Source organism: Lepisosteus oculatus, chromosome 5 (genome assembly GCF_040954835.1).
Source record: "Lepisosteus oculatus isolate fLepOcu1 chromosome 5, fLepOcu1.hap2, whole genome shotgun sequence".
NCBI lineage: Eukaryota > Metazoa > Chordata > Actinopteri > Semionotiformes > Lepisosteidae > Lepisosteus > Lepisosteus oculatus.
Window position 1 is genome coordinate 55,358,426 of NC_090700.1, and position 22,130 is coordinate 55,380,555.

At 39.1% G+C, this 22,130-nt stretch overlaps 1 protein-coding gene across 1 annotated transcript in view; it reads right to left on the reverse strand.

Moving 5' to 3' along the window:
- Window positions 1-22,130, reverse strand: part of ntrk3a (neurotrophic tyrosine kinase, receptor, type 3a) — a 272,491-nt gene that overhangs the window by 71,399 nt on the left and 178,962 nt on the right. The window contains exon 12 of the mRNA XM_006628882.3: window positions 5,688-5,876. Coding sequence (XP_006628945.2) covers window positions 5,688-5,876 — 189 coding nt within the window. The remainder of the gene's footprint in view (window positions 1-5,687; window positions 5,877-22,130) is intronic.

A 22,130-nucleotide genomic window follows, 5' to 3' on the forward strand; every position in this document is an offset into this window, starting at 1 on the left:
TTTCTCAAATGGCACATGGCCATATCCATCACCATTATTATGGTATCTTTCTGAATGGCTACTTATAAAGATTCCACATCAACTCATTTGGACAAATTCAACTCAACACAAATGCCTACCGCTAAGCACCTGACACTGTTAAGAAATATTAACATGAGCTCATCATTATTTTGCACCCCAAGGAACAAAACAGTATTTGAAAAATCAACAACAATTCATATGTGCTTATGATTTTGAAATGTAAATAACATCATCTGTGAGTTACTGATGTGATACCTTCACTTCTGTGCTGTAATTGTGCAGCAGTCTAGTTACTCCCAATTCCATGAAGTAATTTACAGTTTCATTGAAAACATATATCAGCTTTTTGATACTACTGATAATTTAATGGTCTGGAACCTAATTTCAGTAGACATGGAGACTACATATGCCCCGCAAAATGCAAATTGTCGGGCCTTTCTTTCCCTCTGCAAGCCCACAGCTCACAAAAGAGCTCTATAGCACTGAACAGTGTCTGCAAGGCCCTCCCCATTTACAGCAGAGTTTTCTTTGAGCAAGGAATCAGTGCAACTGTCACTGTTGGAATTGCAGGCTTGCTCGCACTGAGCTAGACATCGCAATCGCTGCAGCCTGGCAGGAAGAGAAGAACCTGGGGGAAATGGAGTCTTCATGAAAAAAGACAATTCTCTTGCAATGCAGTTTATTTCTAACACCAAATCCTGGGAAAGTGTTGAAAGAGATGCATTGTACATCCAATCAGTTCTAACTCTTGGACACGGGCACTGTGTAGCTCATAACGTATGAAGTGGTGAAAGGCTACAGACAAATTTACATAGTACATAAAAAGAGGTCAAGCACCTAACTAATTCAAAGTCCTTTCTGAAATGCACTTAGCAGGGATTTCCAAACAAGTATTCTCCTTACTGACCTGCATTGTCCATTAATACTGCTGGGTGGAATTCAGCACTCCCACCGAAACTTCCTGGCAGTAATCAAGCTTGTTAAAATATTCAGCTCAGAACTGAAACCAAAATTCATAATTTCACAGTAAATTTCACAGAAGACAATGGCCAATTGACTGTAGAATCTCACTGTCTCTCACAGCTCTATTTTTAATATATATATAAATCTCATCAATCGTTTAATGTTCTTTGAAGGGAGACACATTTTTAAAATGGATAAGTAAAGATGCCTCCTGTTTTCTCTCAGCCCGTTGATTAGTTCAGGATGAGAATAAAATAGAACCCTTACTAAATTACACAGACTACATAATGATATCATGTACTGTAGGATAATTCAAGTCACAGGCTGGAAAAGAGATGGACTGGTTCATGAATTTTTGTTAGCTGAATATCGAAATCTTCAGAATACTTTGTTCCTGCAGTGTAACACTAAATTTGCTGTTGTAGTCACAATAAATGAAGAAAATTACAGGATATTGTGGTCAATAATTGAATTATGATTATGCATTGTTCAGAGATGATTAATTTTTGATTAAATTGTGTTTGGAAGTGTGAGAATACAAGACCTCTCTATCATTAGGAACCTAGCTTGAGTCTTTCTGATGTAAATACTGTATGAAAAAACAAGACTGTCAAAAAAATGTTGTGGTATAACTGGAGGAATTTATGGTTATCTTGTTCAATTTGAGAGGAAAAAACATTTTAATTCAGAAAAAATAGAACATGTTTCAGCCAGTCTCTCTGACCTTCATCATGGACTGTTGTGGTGAGTGAATCTAACATCTGGTTTCGATCAAAACTTTAGTGCACCAACTGCACGTTTAAACCCAGAAACTGAATCATACTACTAGACAGGGGACAGAACTCAGAGATCAAAAGATAGATTCACGATCTGTGAGCAGGTGAAAATGTTAATCCAGGCAATTTATAATACAAACAATCAAATGTTGGTATTATTCATTCATTTCAGCCTACGTTGCAACATGTTTTCAAGACAACATTGCAGAGCACACAATCTTCCACATTAATCAAGGAAACTCCCAGACATTGACCTGTCTTGGTACAGTATCTCTTGAAGATGGCTGTTCACAGAAGTCAACACAGATTTTAATATTTTAGAATTGAATTGATAAAGGACAGGTAAACAAATTTGAATTTGTTTTATTCACTTGTACACTTGAAATGCATGAGAACGATGTGCAGCTTGTAGCCACTAAACATAAGACATCACAGATTAGATGAGGCAACATGGCAATTAGCAAGGCTTAATGTGTAAATGCTGGACTGAATAAGAGTCAAGTGCTAGAAAACGTGCTTTCTGATGTCATTAATCACAGTCACACGAGGCACAACAATGCCAGTGTCTTGATTTGGCAGAAAGGTGAACTCTGCACAACTGTGCACAGCCTAATCTGCATAACAAATCAGAAAGTAGTCAGAGGTTTTTCTCCCAGAGGTCTTCTGCCCTAATGCAGGTACAATGGGGAGACGGCACCTGCCAGCACACCATTCCCTCTGGGTTTTGCCCTATTAGACTCAGGGAGCCTAGCACTCCCTTCCACAATTGCTGTATTAAACTCTTGGTTCCACCTCATTTGAATTCCAGGTGCATGAAAATGAAGGAGAAGTTTAATACGCGACCCCTGTCATTTATTTATTAGTTCCTGATCAGATCTGCAGAGCACAGGCGTGTGGATTATAAATCAACTGCTTGGCATTAAAAATTCATGCAATTCATAATGTATAATGCTAGTAATTTATTTATTAGTGCTAAATGTGAATTTCTTTCTGCTCATTGCATCCCTCTTTCAGGACAGTAGCTCTATCGGCATGCAGGCTTTCCTGTATGTGCCTATTGAAACAGGTTTGGGCGGCCAGCTGCCCAGGGGCCGTTTGACAGCCGGTGTCCCACACATTGCAGCAAAGATGCAGATGTGACAGAGGAGATACTGTACTCAACAATGGGGCAACTATGTGTGAGTTGCAGCGGTAAAAAAAGAAAACCATTTTCTTTTTAGGGGCAGCATTTACAGTACTTCACTATACACTGTTTTTTATACAGAAAGCGGACTATGCTGTATGACAAATCACCTAGGTTACCTGATAAATTCTCATACTCTTACAGCCAAAAGGTTTATTTGATGGTGTATTGCTTTAATGGTACAAAGGAAATCGATGCCTTCTGCCTTTGGCTTCATCATTCTCTTTTGTTGTAGAATCTTCATGGCAATGTGCGCACAATTAAGCTCTTTAAACTGATCCCTGCTTTATCCAATCTCAAAAAATGTGTCTAGAAATCTAGAAATCCTAGAGTGGCTAAATGACTGATGTAGAGATGCACAGATGGAAAAAGTATACTGTACATACTGTATATAGTCTACTTCCAGGAGATCAGACCGGGTCTAACAAGCATGGTTGTTGCCACCTGATAAGTTTATACCACACAGGAAGTCAGATTCTAAAAAGAGAACCTGCCATGAAGCTACAGTACTGTATGTCTCTCTTTCACTCAACCACGGAAAACTTTACAAAATAATTTAAAGAATAAATACGATAACCAAGACCTACTTCCTGAAAACTCAGTGAGTACTAACCAGATCAATACTTTTAATTTTCTGTTGCGAGACAGTTTTTCTCACTCTCTATGCACCTGTGACTGTATCCCCAGTTCTGTGTTCGTCTGATTACAGCGTGTGTATGCCAACACCTACTGTACTACCACTCAAGAACACAAGAGAAAAATCCCCTGTCAGAAATGATCACATGACTGGTGGGCAATGCAGTTTCATTGCTGACAGCCTCGAATCATCAGAATGCATTCTATTCATTTTATTTCCTTTTACAAGGGCAGTCCGTGTCTATTCAAAACGAAGATCTCCATAGGGATCAGAGACCTAGAAAAATTCTGTACTTGGAAGTCAGTGCAGTAACATCAAGGAGTGTGCAGAATCAATATATAACTCTTGATTTTGAGAGCTTGGCAAATTCAATAAAAAGAACTCGAAACTAGAGATCTGAGAGTCTAAAAAAGTCAATGCATAAGGCTAGAATCACTCACTTCATCCTTAGAGCCAAAAATCCCAAGTACAAGCATACCATAGTCAGAGGGTGTACATCACCCTGTACATCAGAGTTCAATGTAGAGAAGTTGGTACCAGCATCCAATTGCCATCAAATATTTGCAATATGATTCTTAGAGTCTGCAAATTATTTACAACTAAATAGAATGGAGCAGGCAAAATGGATGGCAATTCCAGCAGAAGAATTCAATGTGATTGACTTACTCCTGAATTCCTTGTGTCAACGTGATGTTTATTAAATGAATGGCTTTAGAATTGGTCACTTGGAAAATAAAAAAATATATATTGAGAATTGACACACATTGCACAGTACTGGATATTTATTTTCAGGCATTAAACTTCAGATTAAAATTTAGCACTCTTTTGTTTGTGTGAAGTAAAAACTGACAAGGGATGCTAACATTAGGAGTTACTGTACTTCTACATTTCTTAAAGGCAATCAATGAACTGTACAACTAAAAATGTAACAACGGGTTAAATTAGTTCAGCACCAGAACCTAATGTAAGGTAATTCAACAAACTCTGCAAAATGACATTTATGGCATTAAAATGCTAAAATTGTAATGAAAAGTTAAATATGCTATCATTTAAAGGCCCGTAACATGGTACAATCAATAAATAAATCAGTTAAAATTGATCTAACAATCACTTTTCTATTTATATAGCATCTTTTGTATTTAATCCGGAAGAATGAAATTAATTTGATGCCAGATTCCAATCCACCCTTTAGTTATTTAATAGGTTAATTGGCTGATTAACAATTTAATGCTTTATCAAGACCTGAAGAAGCTTATCAGACACTGAATCTTGAATCCAATATTTTTGTTCATGCAGTACTTACTCTATATATAGTATATGAACATACACATACCCGAAGAAGGCTACACAGACTAAATAGTTTCTTTTCTTCTCTTTTCAGCATGGAATAAACCTTTACTTGTTCCTTTGCAGCCTACACAGCTGATGCAGCTCCCTACTTGAACCATGAATATACACTGTATACACTGTACACTATATTCTATATATCTATACATTTATATATTATTAAATATATTATTATTAATATATATATATATATTTCTGTTATATCTTTGGCCTTGACCCTGACAAAAAAAAAGTTAAATTGTTTAGTTTAACTGAAAGCCTAAGATGGATATAAAACCAAAACACTCTCATCAGCAGCTGGTTGTAAAAGAGCACGCAACACATTTCTGAAGCACTGAGCAAATACAGCCCCTAAGAAGGAAGAACTACCCTGAAGCGCTAGTTCAGCAGAAGAAACTGAGTCTGATGCCAGCCTTCAGCAAGAGAAAGCTTTTCCCTCAGGTCGGTTCCAGACGAACAAAAATAAACACTTAATAATTGAGTCTAAAGAAACAAGGAGTTTAAGTGATAGCGCAATCAGGCCCCTTCAACCTACAGTACTTCTATAGATTATTTTTATATAAACTGCATGATATGTCTGATGATTACTGCATAAATACAACGTCAGAGGAGACACTCGTTTGCAGATTAACTTCATATTGATAGAAGCTGACATATTTCTTGTTCACTTGAGGAGATTAAATACAAATTTAATTTCTGAATAAAAGAGAGCAAAATAACACGAATGTGCCCGTAAGACTACAATAAACGTGGTACTCACAGGTGGCGGTCTTGTTGCAGTTGTGCCCATGCCTGAAGTACTGTGGGTTCTCAATGACTGGGATGCGGGTCATTCCGATGACTACGGCATCAGGCCCAGCGTCCAGTGTGCAGGGGGTGATGATTCCATGATTGACATGATGAAGGGGGCTGGCGGAGTCTTCCTCCCCGCTGATCACCGCCACAGGCCCTGCGTCACAGACAGAAGGCAGGTCCATAATCAACCACAGGAAGGGTAACACACTAAAGGACAGACAGCCACAGACCAGCAGGACATACTGCAGCAGTCACCCTTCAGTCGTTCTTTCCATTGGCAAATTAAAACAAAATAATTTCACTGGAAGCATTTTGTTTTACTTTGACCAGTTTGGCAGCAAACGTGTTCAATTAAGACATTCAAAGATTTTATGGAATTAAAACCTGTACAGTACATCTGGCTGGCACTGATTAACCCAGTTGGCCACTCCTGGCCTCAGACTGAGAAAAATGCAGGTGAGCTATAAAACCTACACAATACTGGCTCTCCAGCACCACAGCTGACCTGAAACACTGTATTTCATTGCACAAAAATATTGATTATAAAAGTAATGAACTTGAATGAAATCAAAATGGAACAGAACATAACAGTTCAGCTGGGTAGCTGCGTCAGCATGTATAGTCTGCAAAGGAATAAGTAAAAGGTTTATTCCATGCTGAAAAGAGAAGAGAGAAAACACAGAAAATAACAGACATGCATGCTGTAGATTTTTAACAAATACTCTTGTGCAAATCAACTCTTTTTGTTAGAATAATCACTTGCTCCCGCATTTCTCCGATGGAAAAAGTCCTCGGCAATGACGAACTGCTGTGTGGCCATTAATGCTGTGTGAGAGTCCACCTGAAAAGCAAGCTTCGGGGTGTGTTCCGAGAGCGTCCTATGTCGCAAAGATAAATGATCCAGTCAGAGCGTTAGGTTAATGCATTTGCTTTCCGTTTCAGGCTCCCAAGTTTTCAATGTGGTTTTGATCAGGAACACAACGCCATTACTGAAGTGCAAACAAGAAATACCGACACAAACAGGTGCAGCTGTTATCCCCTGGCTTTGCAGAGAGCCAGAATGGAGCTGTGAGATTTGTAGGCCTCAAAGGGTCAAGAGGGAGGCAAGAAAATTACAATTAAGTTGCAGCTGGAATCCTGCTGTATTGGTAAGAAACAGCTTTGTTTTCAAAATTCACACCATAAACACTCAAAGTAATTGGCACAATTAAAAATAATGAGATTTATGCCCTGTTGTCAGTTGGTTTGAATATATCCTGTTCCCGTATTATTATAGTAAATATACAGTACCATATAACATACGGTGCTATAATATAATTGTCTTATTAGCCAATATATTTTAAGTATACGTCCTGTTTCAGAAGCTACTGTAACAGTAGACATAATTCTTGAAAGGGATGGGTCACAGGTAGACAGGATCCCAGTAGTAGCTGGATATGAAACCGACCTGGCTGTCCTCGTGACTGGTGAGACTAGTGGGACAAACAAATGGGTATTCTACGCATTAAGAAAGGAGCTGAGATAAATATCAAACTGTCAATTCATTTTTACCTGAAACTATCCTGCCTCATTTTAAATACTGCAGATCTAGGAGAACCAGAGCGATTTCTTCATCCTGTATTCAATCTCCACCCCTCTCAACCCCTAATGGTTAATCACCTGATATGGATGTTTCCAAAAGAAAGCAGGCTAAGCTGAGAAGAAAAGGCTCATCTGGGTTTTAGTTTTTCTTCAACACGGCAGGATTTGATTTGTCTAGTAAAAAAATGCACACCGCTTTAAAAAATTGCTTTACAGGGGAGCCCCCAGGGATATAATGTAATAAAACAAGAAGAATTCATCTCTCTGGAATTGCAGCAGGGTAGAGACTGGGGCCAAAAAAGAGCTCTATTAAAATAAATTTTATATAAATAAAAGTTTTTGTTGTGAGTGGTATTAATATTCAACTTCTCTGCAAGGCATGAAGGTTTATGCACCTAGGCACAAAATGAAAAAAGGCATACTCTGTGTATGGTAGCATAATTCAATATAAGAGACTACAAATAGCGCAGATTGCCAGCTTTGTATTTGATCTTTAAACTGACAGTGGACACAAATTGCACCCTGTAACATTGTTTACATGAGTTATACTGTTCAGCTCTGCCCTGAACAGGAGTGAGCAGGACGTCTCTGTGCCCAGACCTTTCCCACCAGCCCCCCTGCTGCCCAAGATGGGGATCTGGAAGAGCAAACTGGCTACTCCTGCTACAGGTTTGGCCAGCCTTTTCACTGGCCCTCGGCCCTCAGCCTTTCTCTTTCACCCGGGACAATATCAGGTGAGGTTACTGTCACTCCTCACCTGCTGGGAGCTACTCCTCTCAAGTGAAGGAAAGTGACTAAAGTTTAACAATTTATTTAAGGGAAGTCCCCATCACCATCGCTTCACTCTGGCAACTGTTTGGAACATAAATTGAGTACCTTGATGTAATTAATGTGGCAAACCTGGAACTCAGAGAACGTTACTCATGAAGGCCCAGTTCAGTTTGTTTGGTGTTAACCTCAATAAAGGTTCTGGACCATATTAAAACATGTTGAAATCAGTGATGCCCAGTTTAATTCAACAATGCATTAGGCAGACAAAATCACATTTATACCTGTACATACAGTATACTGTAAATACCCATATAAATCCTGTCTCGAATCCTGTTAAGTCTCATCTCAACTGTGGTTGTTTACCATGAGGAAACTAAAATAGGCTGAATCAGGTGGAGATAAAAGCCCAGACCCTGGTGTGTTTGCATGCCTTGTGCAAACCTGTGACTTTACCCTATGAATATAAAGGGGGGCTATAAAGTAAGTTATCCCATTCAAACAACTTTACAGTAAAAACAATGTACTGTATCATGGAACTGAAACTGATTCACTCAACAAATTTTTACAAATTAAGTAACTAATTGCTAACAAATGGGGGACAAGGCAGATGGAGATCATATTACCACTTGGCACTAACATCATCATCCACTTGTATGATATAAAAAAACACACCTGTCTTCCCTAATGGGATCCACAGCCCCATCAGCACGTGTGCCAAATTTGTGTTTGCTTTTACAGATTCACCATTTGTCTTACTGCAGGACTCCAACCTTTGACTCCTGGGGGAGTGACCTGACTGAACCACCATCTCCATTAGGAGATGCTGTTGGATAAGAAGGGGATGTGAGGAAGCCTACATGGTCAGATACAGCACATAATGTGTTCGAAGACAGAGCAAGCAGCCCCTTACTTGCGTGTGCAGTACAAGTTAAATATAGACTAGCCCCCTTAAAAGCAGGATGTATGCTCACCCTATCCACAGCTCCCCATGTTACTTTTGCTAAAATAGACCATATAGGATTATAAGCACCAACAGTATGTAAAAAAGTAAAGTCCAGATCAGAGCCATAGGAGCTTATGCTGGTTTCTGTAGTGTTGAGCAGACTAGAGAGGACATGATTCACCTGAGGTGTGCCATCACAGGGATCACCCTCAGGCCAGCTGGTCCCCACATACAGTATACAGCTCGCTACAGGGGAAGGTCCAGTATGTCTCTCAAGGGTACAACAGCAGAGTCTACAACTGTGACCTGAACCCACAACCAGTCTGCTTTGAATGTGGTATTTATGCCTTTAAAAAGTATTATTATTGTGTATTTGTTATTTTTTTATTATTTTGATAATTTTTTAGAATATCATTATTTTTAGAATGTGTATTGACCAGTTGTGGTAAGTAGGAATTGCATGACTTTATTCACTAGAGAAGAGATGCCAGCTATAGAGCAGTGCCTAGGCTCCACTCTAGACTGTCTGGCCAGCCGTATCTCATCCATCTAGTTTCAACAGCTCAGTAATTTTCACTTTCCACCTAAACTGCTACGTAGTGATCTACTGCCACCCCAGAGCCCGCTGCACTGCAGTAGGAGATAGAGTACCCCTATTGCAGTAAAAATGTGCTGCACAAAAACAAGGTGTCATTGCTGTGTCAATAAAACTGAAGACTTCGTGGGGTGCACTCACTTTTCAATAGAAAAGAAACTTGACTACAAGCTGTGTTAAAACACACCTCCTGAGTCGATTATTAGACTATGTATGAAAACCTTAATGTCTGTGTCAAGGTAATAAAAGGCTGTGTCAATTTTCAGCTCTGTTAAGTTAGGTTTTGAACACCAATGTTAAGTACAGTTAACAACACACTTTGTGATGAAGTGCACCTCAGACTGAAATGGTGTTCTGTCAGTTATTTTGTTTGTGTTTTACCATAAGTAAGTGCTTTGGGTTTCTTGAAAAATACTTATGAATAAATTTGAACTATTATTAATATACTATGAAGAATTTGTTTTTGGTTAAATAATTAATGAATACATAATTCATTCATATCTTTCAAAAAATTATTAACTCTGAATGATATATACAGCTGTAGAAAGTCATTTTTCTAAAACTCATGGACTCAAGGATGTGTTTTTAACATTTGTCTACAGAAGTGGACTTTCAATGTATGCAAACTAAATTACTTTTGGGACCTCCTGAGATTGCTTTATTGCAGTAGACAAGCTGATACAAGGTAACAGAAACGTTTTAATCCTCAAAAAGCATCACAGCTACACTGCAGTATTGATTGTGGTTTTTTTCTTTCGCTGCACTGATGTTGGTGAAACTACAGATTTGTTTCTGTTCTGGAACAGGTTCACCAACTCTCTTCCATCCCCTGGCTTATCCACCGCCTGTGAAAGGCTTACTGATGTGTTGCCCAATAGCCATTTAACTATCACTGTGAGTGAGATCTGGAGTGACCTGTCAGCTTAATGAGCCCTCACATCTCTCTCCAGTAAGGCCCGTCAATCAGCAGAAACAAAAAGACAGAGAAAATCGATGAGAGGAATTGACATTGCAGGCTGCCAGGTGAAATAAGACGATAAAGTCTCCCAGAGGAGGAATCTCCTGAAGAGAAACAGACAAGCCAGTGAAAGCCTTGAAATCGCACAAAGAGAACAAGACAGGAGACACAGCAAGTGTGCATTTAGTTGGATAGGAAAATTCCCATGAAAGAGACAACATGTGGCTGCCAATGAGCATCCTAAAATTTAGTTTTCATACAGTGATTACAGAGCAAAGAAAACAGGTTAAACATCTCAGTTTATTGTGACAACAGTTTAATTCCAATGTCTGTTGTCATTTTTTTAATCGCTCACACCCTGGTCAAGTCTACAATTAAATGTTGTACCCTATATGAAATTTTTAAAAAGTTTGGAAGGGGCACAAATTCTAATTCTGCTTCTGTTCTCCTATATATAAATGTCTGGCCTCTTGAGCACCTCTCAGCTCATCTTTTCTCTCTCTTGGCATTTTCTCTGGCCAGAGACAGACCTTCCTTTCCAACTCTCCATCTCCAGCTTCCATCCATCATCATTCCTGTATATCGCTCATGCTCACAGTTTCCACAGCAGTCAGTGCCATCACTCCGACTCATTCCCATACTTCTCCTGTCTACAGAAGTAGACTTTTTTTAACAGATCATGCATGAGTGTGTTGTAAAGGACAAACTCAAACTCTGCGGATTTCTTCATACTGAAAACCGAAGGAAGACCTTTCTCCAGTGACTTCAAGAGACGCTGGGACACAGAGCACCCTGGAGAACACTGGAGCCTGGAGTTGTGCTCCCCCAAAAAATCTCACTGAAAATGACTACAGACATTATCTGAGCATTATTCTGACAAAATCCCTCTGTAAATCTGTTATGTTAACATAACATTATGTTGGAACAAGTAATAGGTTTATTCCATGCTGACACCTGAAGAAGGCTCCACGGCCGAAACGTTGTGTTCTCTTTCTTCTTTTTTCCAGCATGGAATAAACCTATTACTTGTTCCTTTGCAGCCTATGCATGCTGACACAGCTACCCACCTGAACTAACATTATGTTGTTAAGTCCCACATGGAGAAAAAAGGCAGGTTGTTTTTTGGTACAGAAAAACAATCCCTTGTGATTTTTGTGTCCTCTCATTAAGTATCCATACCTGAGCTATTTATATCACCCACTCAAAATATCCATATAACAAAATATAACAAAATATACTGAGAGGTAATAAAAACACAACAAATGAGTTCTGAAATAAAGAGCGTTTGTTGCGTTTTTAAAACTTCACAGTATATTTGGAACCTCACCCAGTAATAAATTGGATTTCAAACAGATTTTTTTAATATGTAAAAGTGGTGTTGAAGGTAAAGCAGCAGTGTGAATTGTGTAAATTGATCTCCATGTTTCAATGGGTTTGAACAGAATTGAGATCTATGGATTGTTCTGGCCAATGGTGGTTTCATGGTTCTTAGGCCAGAAACACACTGCTCACCGCTGAAACATGCTCACTGGACTGGGATTTCCAAACATTTTGGACACGCTGCTTCACAAGCTTCCAGTTTACTAACGCTACTAAGAGGACATTAAATTAAAATGAAAAAATTTCAATGCTTTTTTTTTACTTAGGCTAAAAATCACCATACGTAAATCTGAGATCTCAACCTTAATTGACTGGGAGACCCTTATTCATGAAAGGACCCCAGAATCAACAACCGTTTAAAAGTATTAGAACAATTAATTTAAAAAATAATTACTAGGCAATACTAATAGTTATCATTTTTCCTCTCAATATTCTACCCTTTTTGACATCCTTCCAACTTCATTGTCAGTTTCAAAATCAAGCCAATGTTTGGTAGTTCATGTTATTTTTAATATTCGGAGTGATAATTTATACTTAGTGGGAGTCCTGTGCTTCTTTGGACATGCAATCTGTTCTTGCCCCTTGCTCCTGTTAACTGAGCACACACACATACGAGTTCCCATTCATTTCACTTAGAGGCTATGGAAAAAATAGATTGATTGATTTTACTGATTTTAAAAAAGACAGCTGTGCTAAATATTAATGTAGAAATAATGATCCAGAATATTGCAGTGCTCCAAACATTTCTTGCATATTGTAGACTGACACGAAGGTCACTTTAAAAAGGCAAAGCTGTTGGATGTTCAGTGTATTGTTAGTGTATAATAATAATAACAATAATAATTATTATTAGTATTAGTATATACATACTGTAATGACACCTTTCTTGTATGGACTGAAAGAGCTTTATAATTGGGCCAATGGACTTACTGTACATATAAAAATTTGCATATTTTCAGTGCAAAGAAGTGTTGATTCCATATTAGCACAACACACAAATGAGGTTGCCTACAGCACGTGAAGACAGAAAATTAGAGCATGTATTATTTTTTGTTAAAACATTGCCTACATTTATTGGTCAATAGAGATTATTGGGCAGCTCTTGTAACATTTGATTACTGTTATATAGCCAGAAATACAGATGTAAGCAACACATTTATGAATGCTAGAAGCCAGACAATTTCTAAATAGACTCTTCAAGCTCATAGGTATTAGTTAGTCATAATGCAACAAATGAGATCAAGGAAGTCCATTCAAAATCCATTACAATAATATTCCATAATAAAATACTAAAACAAGACCTGTGTACCGTGTCACACTTTTTCAATGTTTTTCAAACCAGAAAAATAAACCACAGTACAAGAGCCACACTGCTACAGTACGTGCTGAGGAAATGCTGTTCTTGTGTAAAGATTAAGCAGCCAGCCTGTACCTTCAATGTGCTCTGAGCAGCTCAGCTCTGTCTCATTACACTGGTGCAACAGCTGGTTTCCAGCCAACAGCAAAGCAAATAAATAACATCCAGAGACAGAAGAAGGGAAACGATACTAATGCGTAATGAAAGACTTGCAGCTAGGAGATTTGGATTTCTTCCATGCCTCCCCTGGGTAACGCTGATGGAAAGCTTAAAGCTTGGGTGGCAGTATTAGAAGGACATCCTGACAGATATTTATTCTACCTGAATATTTAAAAGGAAAACCCAGTACTGAGGGAAGTTTTGTGAATCAAAGTTCTGGCAGAGGATGGAAATTCAGTACTGCTGCAGCATTGTGGTCGAACATTTTGTGAAAGGGCTCAGAAAAGGATGAAAATCGAAAATCATTGTGTTGCTAAACTGCTCTAAGCAGTGCTTCTGTGATTCTCCCTTTCATCATTTGTGTCCTGCAAATCCATACTTTAGCATCACACGCAGCTGACAGATGTTCCCAAGGAGCTGGAGGTGGCATGAGTAATGTCGGACAGAAACCGGCCTGGAATACAAGCCTGTGAGCCCCTGTTACGCTGACAGCGAGTGCGCTGGAATTCTAAGTAACATGAGATTAAAATCTTGAGAAAACGTGAGCAATTAAAAAAAACACTGCAGAGAAATTACTTAAACAGCTGTAGGAAGAAAAGGTCATTTGCTGTTTAACTCCAGTGCAGACACAAATGTATAGGAGGTTTAAAAGAAATGAGAGCCAAACCATAATCTCCACTCCAGGTTAAGCATGCTGCCTGCTATGCTGCTCTTGGTCTGCGATGCCACATGTGCTTACTTGTGTGATACCAGCAGGTTCTCGCTGATGGTGAAGCAAAGAATATTTATTAAAATAAAAGTGCTCAATGCATACCTCATTTCCACCTGCCTTTCCTCATCACTTCTCTTTTTTTCATCTCCCTGAATTCTGCTTTAAATTGGCTTGTTAAAGGTTGCGGGAAACAAAGAGCTGACATGTGAAATGCATGGCCGGCAGCGTGCAGAAGTGGGAACGGCGTGACTAATGTGTTTGAGGGAGCCATCGGAGAGAGAGGAGTGACTCCCCCGCACTGGTGCAGCAGGGGAGCGGTGAGAGAGCAGAATGATGATCAGGCTTTTGCTGAATCTCATCCATCCCACGTCTCTTACTCCATTCTGCTGTCACTCTAACAAGTAGGCGCTGTAATTGGACAGAGCACATCTCTAATTCTGTGGCCCTTTCAGAATGCATGCTTGTTAACAAAAGGTATGATACTGCCCTCCCCAGAACACATACACACACACATCTACACTCCCAGTGCTCACTGGCAGGTTGAATCACTCCGAAAGCACCTGTGCTGCTGTATTCTTCTCTGATCGAAAATACTGTATGCGCACCAACCACAACACTGACCAGTTCTCTAGTCATATAATTTTTGTTGGCTGCACCTGTGGATTGCTGGGGGTGATAAAGATTGCATTAAAGTGAAATGATAGCAATTTCATTTTGGTGGGCTTGTCTCATATAGAATTTAATATAGGACATTTCATGGCACTGATAACAAATACCCTGAGTTACATCCACAAATCAGTATATGGGAACAGCGATCAATGAGTTTCTTACAATTCCTTTTACCTGTGTTTGGGAACCCTCCTCCAATAACATAAATCTAGGTTTTAAGTTCCCACTGAACAATTGCTTTTACTAGCTTGTCAAAAACAGTGCTTTGCTAAAGGTCCGTCAGAAGGCGAGATGTTCCTGAAGGCTGACAGATTTGTCAGGCTTTGCACATATTAAGTGGGGACGTGGAAGTAAATATGACAAAATTCATAATTATGTTGGACATGATATTTTGAGAATATGTACAGCACAGTGGACAGCAGTTTAAGCAGTATTTCTTCAGTCAACATTACAGTATAAGATATTGTAACTATCTGACATCCTTTCATTTACTTCTCCAGAGACAGACACACTAAAAATCTGTCACAGTGAACCTAGTCTATGTCTTAATTAATACACTAAGGCACAAAATAATAGTTATTTTTTTCCATATTAACCAATTTTTCTTCCAGTTTCACATTCTTTAACTAGAGAAGATATGACTATTGTATCCACTTTGCTGCCTATTTTTTCATCATGTATAATTCCATGGCTTCATTTAAATCCATTTATTTGAAAGGGCGTAAATGTCATCTTTTTAATTACAGAAGCTGTTATTAACAATACACACTGTAATTAAACATGCAGGCCTTTCCTTCTCTCCCTGCCACTGCAGTAATTCTTCTTTTGTTTCTCCCTAGATAATTTTATCTAGACTTTTAACACGTGCTTAAGGATGAATATATAGGACTTTGGACAGAAAAAACGTTTTGCAGTGCTTCTAGAAAGTATGTACACAAACAATTATCTGTCTGCTACTTGATTAAGGCCACCTCCAAATTTTTCACCCCTCTCCCCACCATATGTACAGTATGTAGGAAGAGTGGGGATTAGTTTAATTCTGTGGGTTTACATGCAGTTGTTTCCAGTGGTGCTTAATTATGCACAAACCATTGCTGTTTACATAATACTTAGCAGCATGTAAATTGTTTATGTATGAATTTATTTTCTTCTGCGGATGTGTTACAAGCTCTTATCATTTAAATAGAGCCACTGATAGACTTCTCCAAGAAATCAAAGCAAAAAAATATACATCTTAGATACCAATTAGCAGAAGCAAAATAAAAGTATTTTCTAAGATAGTTGATGGCTTTTAAACCTTCTTTGTACTAAAAACCAAACTCTCCCATTCTGGATTTGAAAATGTTTGTGTAGCGGTAGATGCCTTGCCCATAGCTTCCACTTGTATTCTTTGATTTGTATGTTACTGTTGATTCAAACAAAGAAGCTAGCAAGCATTTCCATTCTGCAGTCTCGGTAAGTATCTGAAAAAAATTAATTTATGATGTTAGCGGTGGATTGAAAATAACTTTGACATCAATCCACCCTTTCCTGTGCCTTTCATTTTTAGAGGCACATGTCAGTAAAAGTGCTGGAATCAATTTCCCTGAGTGGATAAATGGAGGACTAAACCTTTTTTCTGACCCGTCACTTTGAATTTACATTAAAGCAATAGATCTCTCCTTTTTGCTCCCCTGCCACACATGAATCTTCTAGTCCCAAAACATGTGGAGGCTGAGTGTTGATTTTCCTTTGGCGTTTTGACCCAGGGCAGTCACAGGGTGAAGTGTCCGTACTCTGGGATCGGGATGCACAAAAACAAGTTACCTAAACAGTTAAACAACATGGGAATAATCAAGGAATATAATCATAAATCCTCAAGAAATCTCAACACTAAAAACACATAGCAGGTTTATCTAAAACCATGTGAATCCATAATGAGGAAATCTTTACAACTTGCTAGTAATAATAGTAAAGCTGACATTAATTTTCTTAATTTGTACTAGAAAACTGATGTGTGGATTGGTTCTGAAATTGTGCTTGTTTAACATAATTAACGTAAAATTCCTCAAAGCATAAATACAACGAGTCAGAAAGTGTTTACTTTAAAGACTAACAGGGATTAATCGAGTGTTAATTAAATGTCTATGAAGTGACACTGAGAATTGCTGTTCCTGAGGTCAAGAGCTGTCTCTTGGGTTGGGACATAACTGAAGCTCTGAGGCAGCATGTAAGATTTGTGCTTCACAATATGTTCTTCTGGGTTTTACAACAGAACCTAAAGACAAATCTAGGCTGCTGTAGCCTGGGTGTTTGAGCGCTCTCAGAGTGAGCTGCAGTTAAGAGAAAAGGTTGCACTCCATTGTGTCTTTCAATTCAAAATGCTTGCATTTGCCATGTTAATACTAACTAGTGCCTGTCTATTTATGAGTCTTACAGCTTTTGGTCATTCTTTTCAACACTTCTTTTCAGTTTTCAATTACACAAAGAAATATTGAATTTATGTCTAAAACAAACTAAAATGAAAACTCCTTCCTTCAAGTTTGAATAATCATTATGCTTTTGTTTTAAATGTTTTATACTGAAGTTCTAAAATTAAAATAAAAAAAAAACTCATCAGGGAATAATGGGACATACTGTAATGTAGCTTATAATAATTAGTTCCCCTAAAACCATAGAGAGTTTTATGTTTCTATATCCGTATTTCATATATTTCTACATATTCATGATGAAAAGCCGGTACTGTTTCTGGCCAGCCCTGAGGCCAATTCTATTTATTTCACAAAAGAAAAAAAACCTGAAAGCCCTTTACTCCAAGATGAGCTGAAGAACAAAGCCAGTTTAATAAGGCAGAGAAGCCTGGCAGTGGTTCAAGTCTTTCCTGGCGAGATTCGCCTGGAGGGGGGAAACAGGGCCTGCAAAAAGTAAATAAAATGACAAATTCAAGGCCAACCGATATCAGCATATCAGCAACAGTGCGTCCCGGCAATAAGGTATGGGAGCAAGAACACAGAGACAACATTGGGATCCTCTTGTTAAGGTTGGGAAGTGAAGAGTGGTTTCCGATTTGGTAATGATTGCACAATAGTGCAACTTCTGGAGAAATCCCTTACATAAACTGCAATAACATCTCCTGAGGTGGCTGACACATTAGCAGATCTGTTCATCATTCAAAATTGTACCTCACATCATGTCATTGTGCACAAACAATGAAACTGTAAAAAGTAAGTAACATAAATAATTATGGCTTTTTCCTGCTGAAGACTATCATTCTTAACATGTATTAATTTTCCAGACTACATGGTGCGTAGCTACTTTATCGTGATACAAGTGAACAGGCATAGAAATGTTTGTCATTTTTCAAAAATAATGGTGAAAAGACTATAAAGAGAAAACAATGTATTTGTTATAATTATGTAATTATTTGCTGCATTGAGCACCTTCTCAATGAGTACAACGGTGAGGTGGAAATCTTAACTGATCCTCCATCACTCTTCACTACGATCAGCCTTAAGCATTCTTTTAAAAAAATAGTTTTACAAATGATAAAGAAATTTCTGTGAGCGCATGGTACATTTTATTCAACTGAGGTTACTGATTATTTTATTTCTGTAAGTCATGAGCATTCTTCAGGAGGGGAGTGAGACAAGCACGGGGAAAAAGTCTGGATCGGGGCTGGAAGAAGAACAGGGGGGGTGTCCAAGGTTTGCTTGGCATGGCCAAGGCAAACTAGTCCGAAGGGTGTCCGTAAGAAAATCCAGGGAATGCAAATGTCCAGAACCGGGTAATTCATCCATGATGGAGACAAGATGATGTTAAAAGCCGGAGCAGGATCTGGTGAAGGGTTGGGGGAATGATAGGGGTTACGGGACCAGGCGCTCCCAGCCCCGGACCCAGATGGTCAGGACGCCGTTGTGAAGCCGATGCCGTCGAGCATCTCCTGGACTCGCTGGTAGGCGGGCTTCCAGGATCTCGTCTTCCAAAGCTGAGCCCGGAATGGTGGGAGTGTCTGGTTTTTATAGGAAGGGGGCTGGAACCGGAGGCAGGTGCAGGAAATCAAAGGTATACAAGTAAGGGCTGGAATGTCCTTAAGAGGAGGGGCCTACGATCATGACACTGTAACCTCTGTCAAAGCATTAACCACTAATGACTAATTTCCTCAGTTGCACCTCGGCTTGGAAAGGGAGAAAACCGAGCCCTCTTTCCTCTGAAACACGTACGTTACTTGTCTGCTGTCTCCATACTGCACGATTCCCGATGGATAACACTGTAGGCGCACTGGCACCTAGTGTGCAACTGGGGTCACTGATACAGTAATATCTCAGTTTATCCAGTCTCCCCTAACCCTGGCAGAGCTCAGGCACCAGCCAGCTATGGCAGATGACCTTGCCCACAGTGTGAAAGAGTACCTTTGACCCTTTCAGGGGCCCCTATTTCAGGGGTACTTACATTCCAGTGTCTGCGTTTGTTTTCGTAACACTTATTAATATTAATGATTTGCTATGCCTGTGTTTCTGTCTCTAGAACTGCTTATAGATGAATGCCATTGAAGAGAAACATGGTCAGCAGTCCACTATAACCGGCATTCACTCAATAGCCTCAGGCAATGCAGCCCACAGCAGAAGTGACTATTAGAGAGCCACTGAGGTCTCTCGGCAGTAAAGCTGTCAATATGCGTTTTCATTCTTAAAGCATTACATGCGTACTACATCACACATTTCTAAATTATTCAAATCCCCCAGAGAATATACATAACCTAAAGAGTTTTTAAGAAGGTGACCCACAAAAGTTACTTTACTGAATTCTAAGAACAGAAGTGAAAACATCCTGCCGACAGAAGATACATAACTGAATTACAAATCATGCCTTTTCCTTGGCCTGTATTTAAAAAGCTTGAAAAAACATGATTAAACCTTGATTTCAGTGCTTTCTCTAGAAAGCCATACAGTAACCTGGAAAGTCAGAACATGATGAGGAGGTTCATCAGAGGAACATTATAACCCTTCTTATATAACAGAAGTGGCAGAAAAAGGGGAAGACGCAGAATTCTAGTCTTCGAGGACAGGATCACTCTAATCCCTCGTCTCCTAGAATGTGCAGCAACAGACGGACACCCCTGGAGGCCAGGGGACAGAAAGAGTAGAACAAATGTAGGCGGTGAGAGAAATAGAATTGAGGGGTGGTGGAGAAAAAGAGTCGGAAACTCAATTTTGAGCCAATTGCGCACACCATGCCAAGACAGATGGACTTACAATAGAAGAAATTGAGCTGATCTTGGCTAATCTGACATTAGATTCACAGGTCACTTTAGGCAAAAAGAGCTGGAGGTAAATAACAGTTCATGGAGGAAAATGTTTCATAGGGAGGATACATGCGAAAAAAGTAGAAATAAAATCGCACAATTATTGTGCACAATAACCGTATGAGTAATCAGCTGCACCTATGATGTCTTTATCGCAAATTTGCCTAATGCAGTTCTACTGTGCCATCTTATTGTCTTGCTCGCTGCCATCAGCTTTGATGTACACAGCAAAGATGGCTCTCATGTAGCTGCAGTGCTAATAGGCAGAGACCAGTGTGTTTGATGCTTACAGGTTTATTATTATAATTATCATTTTCTATTATAAAGCGTAAAAGCATGATTTTTAAATCTGTACTCCACTGAAGAGTACCGTAACGCATTTCTCCTTTCTTCTATTACAGTTTGCTATGCAGGTGTGCTTTCATCACAGTTAGTGTGTTATAAATAAAAAACCCACTGATGATTGGACTGATCAAGATGTACAGATGCCCTGATGGACATCATACACAGACTCTGGTCTCATTATACTGTAAACAGCTGATGTTGGTGGGGTATTAAAGTTTCCACTTAAACGCAACAGATATCTCATTTTCCCCAAAGAGCACTCTCAAGCACACAGTGGTTCCTCGGAGGTATATTGTACGCTGTTATTGATAACTAGCCTTATGGAAGTTTACCCCAGAACCTCAGTGCTTTTAATGTGGCTTTGCTGTGGAATCAGATTGTGTTCCCTGTACTTTATTACACTTGACCATGGGTATACCAATACTGCCACAAATTTTCCTTCAGAAATATTTGTCATGGCTTATCACGGAATGCCCAGGGTCAAAGTGTAATCAAAGTGCATTTATAGAAACTATTAATGCTATGTTAGAGATTTTGGAGAGATCTTCAGTGGCCAACCAGTCTTATTTTTGTGTAATTTACTGGACAAATTCAGAACCCATTTGCTGGATACCTAGAATAAGTATAGGAATTGGGAATTGTTGCAAGCACAAGAGCAAAGAGAGAAGTGATACCTTAATTTCCCTCAAAATGCAGCACACATCCATGGTGTGAACATAAGAGGAAAGGTCATAAACAAAGCGAGTCCATTTCGCCCATCTATTACATTTTGTAGTTAGTATCCTATTGGCCTAAGGACCTCATCCAGTTTTCCCACATAACCACAAGCCTTTGTAGGAAGAAGTGACTCCTGCTCTCCATTTTAAATACACCACAGCTAAGCACCGAAGTAGTTAGCTTCCCAATCTCTGTCAAACAAGGTTAGAAGTTACAGCCTCACCACAAGACCATGTGTATTTTTATAACTATATAAAGTCAATTTGAACCTCAATGGAAGAAAAATGTCATTTTTTATGGAGCACGGAGAGAAAGTGCAGAGACGGGGCAAAGGTATCTGTAGAATCTCCTTTCTCACTGGCATAAATCTGCTGTGTATTGTCAACCAAATCAAAGTGAGCAACTCAGGCATCCAACCTGCTCTTTTAAGAGGAATAATTCTTAATTGAGTAAGAAGTGGCTTCTACAGATAACACATTTTTGCAGAGAAAGCAAGTGTTTGGAAGGTCAAACTCCCTGCTGCTACTACACTAAATCAATTTCCTTAGGGAATTCTATGACAATAAAGTTTTCTAAGAGCTGAGGAACAAATGCACAGGCAATGTTTTTTTTTTCCTCTTCAAATTATATTATTTTCAAGAAATAACAAGATAGATGCGGATTTTAAAATCACAGATCACAATAATGGTCCCAGGCAATTATGATGTGTGTGCCTCCTGTGTGACCCCTTGCCTCTGACACACAATAATGCCTTCATACTCTCAAAGGTTTCCTGGGAAGCTCTGGCTTTAGGGCGTGAAGCACAGCCATCCTCCAGCTTGGAAAAAGCCGTGTGGCATATAGAGTAGGTAAGCCTGCGTGCAACAGCTCTGCCTTTTTAAGGTGACCTTCCTGTCCATCTACATTATGCAAGAAATGTTTCTAGCACAAGAGTACCCTG